Source organism: Leptosomus discolor, chromosome 17 (assembly GCF_034619465.1).
Source record: "Leptosomus discolor isolate bLepDis1 chromosome 17, bLepDis1.hap2, whole genome shotgun sequence".
Classification (NCBI taxonomy): domain Eukaryota; kingdom Metazoa; phylum Chordata; class Aves; order Leptosomiformes; family Leptosomidae; genus Leptosomus; species Leptosomus discolor.
The window spans coordinates 7,896,778-7,906,768 of NC_141407.1; the positions used below are offsets into that span (position 1 = coordinate 7,896,778).

Sequence of the window (9,991 nt, forward strand, 5' to 3'; positions counted from 1 at the left end):
CATATGAGCTATCTCCCACCATTCTGGGAACAGCTAACTCCAGACTTTCTAAGTAAAAAAAAAAAAAAAAAAAAAAGTAAATTTAGCCCATTTTTCTCAAATTAATACAAAATGCAACATTTCACCTTTTTTTTTTTCCCCAAATATTTTTCCCCAGACTCCAAACACTTCTCTAACTCCGGAAAATTAGATGATTTCACTGCAGAAGCCTGTGTCCAGACACTGCCACAGGTCTCAGGCATTCCTTGTATTTCCAAAAGTACCCTTAGTTTCTCACACGATTTAGCTCCTCATTGTGCTTCCTGGACAGCTTCTTGTAGAGGTAAAGTGCTCGCTTCTCCTCCCAGCTCTTGAAGAAGGAGCCGGCGATCTTTCTGCACAGGCGGTGTGCATACGTTTCCAGGAATATGGTGGCGTAGAGGATGCAGAAAAGCAGCCCCGTGACAAGCAGCAGAGAGGGGTTGGGAGGTGTTGGGGGGCTGATCCTGCAGTGGGCAGAGCTGAAGGTCAGATTATGCTGGTAGGTTCTTTCAAAGTACTGATGTGGTAATTCTTTGGAAGGAAGTGGTAAAAATTTCCAAAGAAAGGACAGGATCTCTATTTTAGCCTGAAATAAAGAGAGTTAAAAGTTAAACAGGGTATGAAGAAACCAAAATCAAGTGGTTACTACAAAAATATCAGCCTGGGGATGTGTAATCACCATTACAGCTTGTTTGGGTGCATTAAGAGAAGGACATTGAAGTGCATATACAATTCAGGCTGAGCAAGAATAACAGCATGATGTGTAGGCACTGAGTACTTGGCATGGTGAGACCCAGTCCTATCTGTCATCTCTATCTGCTGTTACAGAGATCATAACAGGTATTTGCTGTGTGAGATTTACAATGAAAGACATAATCCAGACAGCAATATTAGTGGCTGCATATTTGAATATTAGAGGTTTTTTCTAAGCCCTGATTATTTTACCATAAAGTCATCATAAGCAGGTATCTGTGCTAAGGAGCCCCGGGGCTGGGGAGGGAGGCAGGCTGCATGGTAGAAGAGGAAAGATAAAAAACTAAATGAAACTAGAACTAGTCCAGATAAAGCATATACAAGCAGATAGAAACAGGCAGTTTGTGAAAAGGATGGCACAGGGTGACAACAAAACCAGTGAGCAGGGCTTTCTCCTTAAAGAACAGCCAGTGCAATAAGACGAGGAGACATCCCAACAGCCAAGACGTGCATTCATCTGCTTCCCTCTTCCTTTTGTGCTTGCACCCACACTGCGGCTGGGGGGACGGTGCTGCAGGGACGTGCATTCCTCAGCCCTGCCTGGGGAAGGGACCTGAAGACACGGGGACATCTGACTGCCCTGTGCTAACAGCGTCTTTGCAGCATCAGGCACTATTTGCTCCCCTCCTCATGCCCAAGGGGCTGTAATTTGGAGCAGATATACTCTGCGATTTCATGCACTGGAAGGAGCAACGGACGCTGTGCCTCAACCTCCTCCCTGCCAAGCCAGCTACGTAGCTTGTCCAGCTGGCTGCTGGGGAGGGAAGTACAGACCACATAAATAAAGCTACAAAGGCTGCAATCCCCACCACCGCCTCCTGTGATGTGACACACAGCAGGGTCCCCGCGCAGTGAAGGAGAGGGGACCCCAGCACTTACACTGTATTTGATGCTGAGAGCAACAGGCACCACGGAGAACAGAGCCGCCTTTCTCACCGCAGTGTCTGCCACTCGGAATGCAAAGTGGTCCATCGCCATGACCACCAGCATCAGCATCAGGGCCACAGTGAGGAGCATGGCTTGCACGAGGCACAGCATCACTTCTTCCCGGGACAACTTCAAGCCTGTTGGTCGAATGAGGTTTTTGGATGAGCCCACCAGCAGATAAGCTGCTTTTCTGTCCACAGCTAAACACTCTAGCTTCTTAGTGATGTAAAAATTGTCAAAGCGGACATTGGTGAGATAATTTTTCAAATACCAGGCAGACTCGAAACAGAGATAGAGCATGGAGAAGCCAGCAACCAGCTTGTTGCCTACTCGTACAGAGTCTTTGACCAGCACCTCAACAGCCAAAAAGTCCCTCCCAATTTTCTCACCAGTGAGACACATTTGTTGGTAAATGAAGGAGCTGTTCTTAAGCAATGAAAACTGAAAGTGTCCATTCATAGGCCTATGAATATTAATGGCATGACCAGTTTCTTGGATTGCATCCCCAAACTCCCAGGAAGCTGTCTCTAGCAGAGCAGTTGAGTTCAAAAGACTCTCAGAGGAATTTTTGCAGATACACTTAATAACCTGCAGTATGGTTTTAATGTTGCTTATGATGTTGGGTGTTATGTTAACCACTGCTATCATGATGCAGGTTGACAAGAGAAGCTTCCGGCCTTGTTTGGTACCTAACGTAGGCATGATGATACTGAAGACACAACGGGCAGGATGCACTAAGAAAAGGGTGAGGAGAAGGAGCAGACTGAAGGAGACGGCCATTGCAATGGAGAGATGCCAGGAGTACTCCAGGGAAGCAAACATCCAGTTGTAAAAGAGGCCTCCTATCACTGCTGTAATGCAGGAACACTGCAGAAACAAGGTCCACAGCTCTCTGCCATTTGCTGGGACAGGCTTGGAGTAAACTGACCATAGGTCTGCTGCAGTCCTGCACACCTTTGGGAACAGAAAGTCTTCACAGTAGACACGGGCTCTCACCCTGTAAAAAGAACAAATACCTGGGTGTTAGCAGAGGAAGTTTTCGAGATAATCACTTGTGGGCCTTTACAATGTCCTTCTCTGAGTGCCTCCTGTCTCACTCTTCTCTACTTCTCTGCTAACCTGAGTAGCTGGGACTGAGATCTTCCCTGGAAGCATGGAGGACAGGGAAGTTCAAAGCATTTCTTGAAAGATCAAATACCAAGTACAATGTGACTGCTCCTCCTCTAATGCAAGCACAGGAAAGCATTGTATTATTCTATAAAAATCATAATAAAGTCATTCAGAGGGGTCAGCTCACTGGCAGTGATTGTTTAGAGGATGCTGGAGAAAGAGGAGGCTCTGTGCTGCTGTGGAAGTTGTTAGACCAGCTCTGTAATTACAAGGTGTTCAATAGATAAGAGGCAGTTGAGTGGGAATTTCTGATCTCCCTGTCTCTTAAGAGGAGACCAAACAAAAATCTGCAGGTTTAAAACTGACAAATACAGAACTGATCAGAGAAAACAGTTTCACACTGAAGCTCCAGTGCCAGAGGAAATCTCCAAGGATAAGAATTTGGCCACTGCAGATAGGATGAAATGTCCCATAAAGCTATTTAAATGTCTAATGAAAACAAACATTTGGGAAGGAAGATTTTTTCTCAGGCCTCACATCTGGAGTGACTCTCCAGAGACCAGAAAACCTGGTGGGGAGAAAGAGCTTCTCCCCAGGATTAAACCCAGCCAGGCCATCCCTGTCTCCCACCACCTTACAGCAGCCTCAGTTATCCTCTGAGGGAGACTTTTGACCAGCAAAGTTTTTTCAGTGAAAAATGACCATTCAATAGCTATCAAGACAGAAAGAAGGTGAGGGATTAAAGCAGACACTACATACCCAGCAGCAGAGAGGAGCACCAGTCTTGCTCGAAAATTCTCCATGCTCCAGTGCCTTATTGCTCTGAGAAAGGATCCTGGATGCAGCTGCTGGGAGCTGCAGGGTAGGAAACCAAGGCAGCTGGCACCAGAGAGCCAGGATTCAAAAATAAAAAAGGACGTTTTAAGGCAATTCAGGTCAGCAACACCAGCGATTCCTCAATTCCTGAAGTGAGTGGACAAGCCCAGGGAATAACCCCACCATAGGACAGAGCCGGGATGCACAGCACTGCTTGGGCTTTACGCTTCATCTGATCTTACTGTTGTTTTAGAGAAGGCTTATTTTCGTGACACATAGCTGAAAAAAAATGAGTCAATGACATATGGACTGATGAAGATGAAACAAGCATCACAAGGCACCTTACCCCATCTCTCATGGGGAAATCAGCTGTTTCACTCCAGCTGACTCCTCCCACTGCCCACCAGCAAGCAGCAAGATTGGGACTTCTCTCAGAGAGAAGGGGAGCTTTTCCTCTTTCAGACATCAGTCATGGCATAAAGGGCATGGTAGGATCCAGCAAACCATGTGCTGATAGTTGTTCATCTTTGCCGGCAGGCTGCTGCTCCCTGCTGAAACTGCGTGCTCATGTGCAGGGTATACAAACAGCTTAAAGGCTCATCTTAGTCCTAGCAGAGAAAGAAAACACTTCAAACTTCCGCAATTCCCTATAGCCAGCAAATCCATTGAAAAGATAGCCCTGCCACAGGCAGGATTCCCAAAGTGCTGGGAAGCTCCCAGACATGTGAGCCAGGACATGTGGTCCCCATGCGACCCGCTTGCCTGACCCCCTAGGGCACAAAGCTCCAGCCACCAAACCCACACACCAGGAGACAAGGACCAGCCCATGGCGTTTGTTCCTCAGTTATGTTTCCAAAGAAGAGGATTCCCCCTCCTCTGATCAGCTGGCACACAAGAAACAGGTACCACCGCCGCCTACCCGCTGGCACTGAGCTCATGGGCTGAAGGAGCTTTCCCTGGCTCCCACCAAACCTGCCCCTTTGCCACACACTTTCACACCAAGCTACGCTTGTGGGCAGAGGCAACACAGCTCACCCAGCCACTGCTGAGCCCAGTCCTTACGGGGACCCGCTGTCCCATGCCGAGCTGAGCCCTCCTGCCGGGTGGGAACCGCCAGGCCCCTGGGATGTTCTCATGCTCCCCTGGGCAGGAGAGGGGAAAGGGCTGGAGGTCAGCCCTGCCCCGGCCGCCCCTGGGGACGGAGCACGCAGGGCTCTGCTCTCCGGCGAGCGGTGGGAGAGCAGCACCTTCCCCAGGGGACACGGCCAGACCCCACGGCAGCGGCAGTCGCTGGAGGATGAGCAACCATGAGCGCAAGCGGGCCGAGCAAACCTCTGCCTGCTTCCTCAGCCCTTCCTGCAGGTACCAGACAAGGTCCTTTCTGCCCTTGCTGCCTCACTCATCAATTCTGCTTTATGGTTAGAGTTTTTCTTTTTTCCCACATGGCTGGTAGAGCAAAAGGTTCCTCCTGCTGCCCTGGAGCACAGACACTGAATGAGAAACTCTGACTGGCTCCAGCCGGGAAGAGGCACCAGCCAGGCGGGCGTGAAAGAAAGTGCCATTTGTTTGGAGCATCCATAGCAATTGCTTGCACAGGCCATGAACTAGGTGCCAAATTCAATTTGCAGACTATGAACGACCACCCCAAAAGGCCCATAGCTATCAGGTTCTCCTTAGTCACTATTCTGAGACTAAACTTCCTTCTCACTGTATTTCTGAGCTAACTGATTTCATCATCCCCTGGGACCCCATCCAGGCTAAGCAGGTAGCTTTCCAGGCCACAAAAAAAGTGTTAGCAATAAAGAACAAAAAAGCCTCAAGTTCACAACGTAGTGATGAGTATTTCCTGAGCCTGCTGCATCATTTGGCAAATGGGAGCTGAAGTCTGTGGGAGAGCCATGCTTGGCCAGAAACCCCAGGCAGCACCAAGCAGCTTTTGTATGCGAAGTCAAACCTAGATTTTCCTCTGGTTCAACTCAAAGTTGATCTCTGCAGGTGGAGTATCCTCAATCTACACTATCTTCTATTTTATACCCTGAACTGATAACCTCTAAATGAGCTAGAACCGTCAATACCTAACTTTCCCCAGGACACAACGAACAAGTTTGCTTTGCCAAAAAAAAAAAAAAAATCCATTAAAAGTCTGTGTGTTTATACAGATACATGAATAGCCGTGGGTGAAGGCTGGGGAGCAGGACACGGGCAGGACTGTGGATCTCAGTGAAGCAACTGTGACATCTTGCGGTCACATTCTGCTAAACTACCTGAAGGTCTGTGTTCGGTTCAGCTCGGAAACCATAGTCTGTGGATGGGAGCGTTCTAAGGAAAACTGAGGAAGTGAAGGAGAAACGGGAGGCTGGCGAGCCAGTGTTCGGGATGCCTGAGCTGTGTCCCCCCGGGACGCTCCAAGGTGCCTTTTCTCACCCTGTTTTACTGGGGAACTTGTGGCCCGGCTCCCAGGTGGTATAAAGGGGCTTTGCTTTCTTGACAAGCTCCAGCCTCTGTAGAGGTCAAGCTCAAAAATTTTCTAACATCCCCGATTTAAACGTTTTAGCACTACAGTAGGAGATGAAGAAGAAACCCAAATGCCTGCAACTAGCTTGCTATAACTATGAGAAGACAACAGAGGGTTTCATTTGTATCGTAGCCAGGAAGCATAGCCTGGCTTTGTCCTGATTAGGGATGGTGACTGGGCTTCTACCCACCAGAACAGAGATTTTCAACCCATTTCTGCTTTGCAGACTGCAGTGCTCATAAAGCAGGTCTCAGGGCAGTTTGAACAAGAGCCTCTTGTCAAGACATCAGCAAGCTCAGCCTGCAGTGACAGGGTAACCCTGCGGTGGTGATGATGAAGGGAGGGGGTACAACGTAAAGGGGGTACATGAACTATACAGCTTAAGAAAGTGACTGAGTAAAGAAGGTGAATGGAGGCTAAAAATAGGATGACTTAAGGCTGAAGATATTTCTCCATGGCGATATCATCAGCAGCTGTTGATCACATTATTTGCCAATTCAAGAAATTGAGGGTGTGGGAAAGATTAGCCCTTTAGTGGTGATTCTTTGCTTGTCAAAAATCACATGCAAATGAACAACTTACAGTGATACAGAGACGGGTCATGTCATCTTAGGTTTCTACTATAGAAATACAGAAAAATCCCAGCAATATCCTTTCAGTGACTGATGAGGGATAAATGTGATAAGGGAACTCAGGCTATCTAACCTGCGATAGCTAAATCTCCCCTACCATGCCAGGCTTTCATTTGTTTCAGGAATCTTTCCCTTTCTCTCATGAATTTCCAGCACTGTTGCCAAGTGCAAATCAGCTGAGCACAGCCCCAAACCACTCACTGCTGTAGGGACCCATATAGCAGCTCTTCTGTGTGAACAGTTTGTGAAGCAACTTGAATGCTTCTGGGATAAAAGATACTACAAAATGTTTTCCTACTGTAAATAAACCAGAATGATTTTCCTCCAAGTGTCTCAGGAGAACATGTGGATGTTGGTCCGGGATTGGACGGGGAACATCAAAGGAGTAAAGCAGAGATATTCTGGATGTTGAATTTCCATGCGCAAGTGGCATTTCCTGTTAATTAAAATTCACAAGCAGGCTGCTAATGTGAATGGCTTTTGTGATGGTTGTTGGATTTTGACGTTCCTAGAGAAACAGTGCACAGGCAGGCAAAGTTCCTTTAAAACAACACAGTCAAAGTTACAGAAGGTTAGTACACCACTTCAAATGCCCTTTCCTGGGAATTTTCATATCTCTACTCCCATCGCTGACCCTTCAAGAATAATGGGGTTGAATTACCGTGAAAAGCTGCTTTTGGCAAATCTTAGTACTAGCAGCGGGAAATGGAATTAGAAATTATTCACACAGGCTAGTTCACCCTTGAACCCCAGAAATACTAAATCTTAAAATCTCTGTTTAAAAAAATATTTAAAAATCAAGCATGCCAGACTGGACCTGCTCTCACAGATGCCTGGATATGAAAAAAGCAGAATTAGGTACTGCTGTCATCCACACGCCTTAAACCAGACCCTGTGGGGAGCCCTGGGAAATGCAGAAGCTGCTGATAGTCAAAAACCTGGCTTCTGCCAGCTCTAGAGGTTTAGGATGCAGGTGCTCCTCACACCTTTCCTAGATCTGCCAAGGCCCTGTTGTGTGACCTTGGGTAAGTCACTGGTCCCCTCTCTGCCTGTTTCCCATATCAACACAGACATAATAAACCTTCCCTGGTTGCATTTGTGAAATACCTTCTGATCTCTGGACAGACAGTGCCACAGACATGCCACGATGCTGGGAGTGATTTTTGGAGACTTCCACACAAACATTGTGGTCCCAGATCTGTTTTCATGCCCAAGTAAAACCATCCTCCTGGATTCGACCAGAATGCACCAAGCCAGAGCTGAGACCGTAAGTAAACCAGTGACCCCTACATCTGCAACAGAGCTGGACTGGATGTTACCCTTTGAGCCTCAAAACCAGACGATCCAAGACCCTCGCTGCCTGTCCTCCAGGCTGCAGGGACAGAGGCAGCCCTGTTCCAGCGACCAACCCAGCAGCAGCAGCAGCTCCGGCCGCAGTAGGGGAGTGGTACAGCAGGGCTCTGTCCTGCAGTGCCTGGCCACACAGGGCACAGCCCGTTCCCTGGCCCCGGGACAGTGATGCCGTGCTGCTGGTGGGACAGTCGGCTGGAAAAGGGACCTGCAGGGAGCAATTTTCCCTTCCCCATTCAGCCCCTCTTCGCTGAGGTATGACGAAGCGTATCCCTGCAGAATGATGGTGCCCAAACCCACTGCACAGCCGGCATGGAGCTGCCCCGGGGAAGCAGGACAGTGATACGGGGTACCCCCAGCAAAAGCAGCTGCTGGGGCTGCACATCTTCCCAGTTTCATTGCTCCGCTGCTTAACAGGGCTCCATTTTGGCTCAGACTGGGAAGGAGACCTCACTGGCCTCCTGCTCCTCCTGAGGAACCACTGCCCAAATCGAGGGGTGAAGCTAGGGGAGAGGAAGCACGGGCTTTGCTTTTCTCCCCTCAATCTACAGAGCAAACAGGACGATGTGATGTGCTAGCAAATGTGCTTTATTGTAAGTTTTCCACAATCATTAAGGGTTTTATTAAAAGTTAAGGACTTTTTTTTAACTTGACTGATCCAAGTTCCACATTCAATTGGTTTTGGCAATTTCGGTTCAACCCCTACAAGTCCCCACCTACCATGCGACTCTAGGGTAATCCCCCGCAGCAGTAGCTGTGGCTGGTGAGCATTGCCCTGCCAGCTCTCCCACCTGGCCCCGGGGTTTATCAGCAGCACAGGAGCAGGGGGGATCCCTGTCCTGGGCCAGTCTGCGTTGCCAGCTCCACCAGTTTATATTGTCAGAGAAATCTGTCCCAGCACAGAGATTCAGTCACTCAGCTTCCGTAAACCAAGATCAGATCCTTTATCATTCAATCCATCTATTTCAATAACTAATCTTTTAAATTAAATATTTTAGATTCTTACAGAAAATTAAAAAAAAAAAAAAAAACAGATAAAATGGTGATTAAAATCACAGTCAATTTGCAATGCTTTCATTGAAAGTACCCAAGCAATCTGATTTTAAAAGATGTTAAGAATCAAAGCCTATTTTTCAGAAACGTCAATAATATTCCAATGCAACCTGTCCACTGACCCGTGACTCAGTGGGTCACTCATGAGTGAGTCAATCTCACAAACCTAAGACTGGCCACATTAACCAACAGTGAGACACCACCAATGTCCAAAGTTACATCAGAAATTAATTTGGTCCCAACCCCTCATCTGTGTACTCAGTGCAAAGAACCATGCAGCAATTACTGTCCCAGGTTTTCAAAACACTGAACGTGTTTGGAAACAAACTGTTGCCTTCCTGTTTCCAAAGCATGGAGTAATACACCGAGTCCTACCGACACATCTCCTGAATCATCCCTTCACGCACAAACCTGAAGAAACAGTCTTTATCCTCCATGAGAGAATTACTCACGTGATGGTAATGAGACCCCATCCTTCACATCCTGCTAGAAGCACCCGGCCACGCCACCTTCCCCCAGCCAGATTCTGATACACTCACTCACATTGGGTTGCACATAAATAACCCAGTTGCCTCCACCCTGTTCCCAGGGCTGCTCTCCAAAATGAGGTAGGGTATCAGAAGCTAGAGCAGCAAAGCTCATTAGCTTTCATGGGGTGAGAAGCATCTACCCAAAGATGCTTGATCCTTACAGGGTTGTCCATTTAACAACCACCTGTGACAGATGGACTCTGGGAGAGTCTGACTGGTACCTGTGGAAGGTGGGGAAAGATCTTCAGAGAAAATAACAAATGGATGTTGTGACACTGACCAGT

The 9,991-nt window shown here is 47.8% G+C and overlaps 1 protein-coding gene across 1 annotated transcript; it reads right to left on the reverse strand.

The window, feature by feature from the left end:
* Positions 1–265: 265 nt before the first annotated feature.
* Positions 266–3,614, reverse strand: OCSTAMP (osteoclast stimulatory transmembrane protein). Its single transcript, XM_086474912.1, has 3 exons — positions 3,571–3,614; positions 1,654–2,698; positions 266–607 (listed from the first exon to the last, which is right to left on the reverse strand). The coding sequence occupies exons 1-3, from the start codon at positions 3,612–3,614 to the stop codon at positions 266–268; spliced, it is 1,431 nt and encodes a 476-aa protein (XP_086331038.1).
* Positions 3,615–9,991: the final 6,377 nt, after the last annotated feature.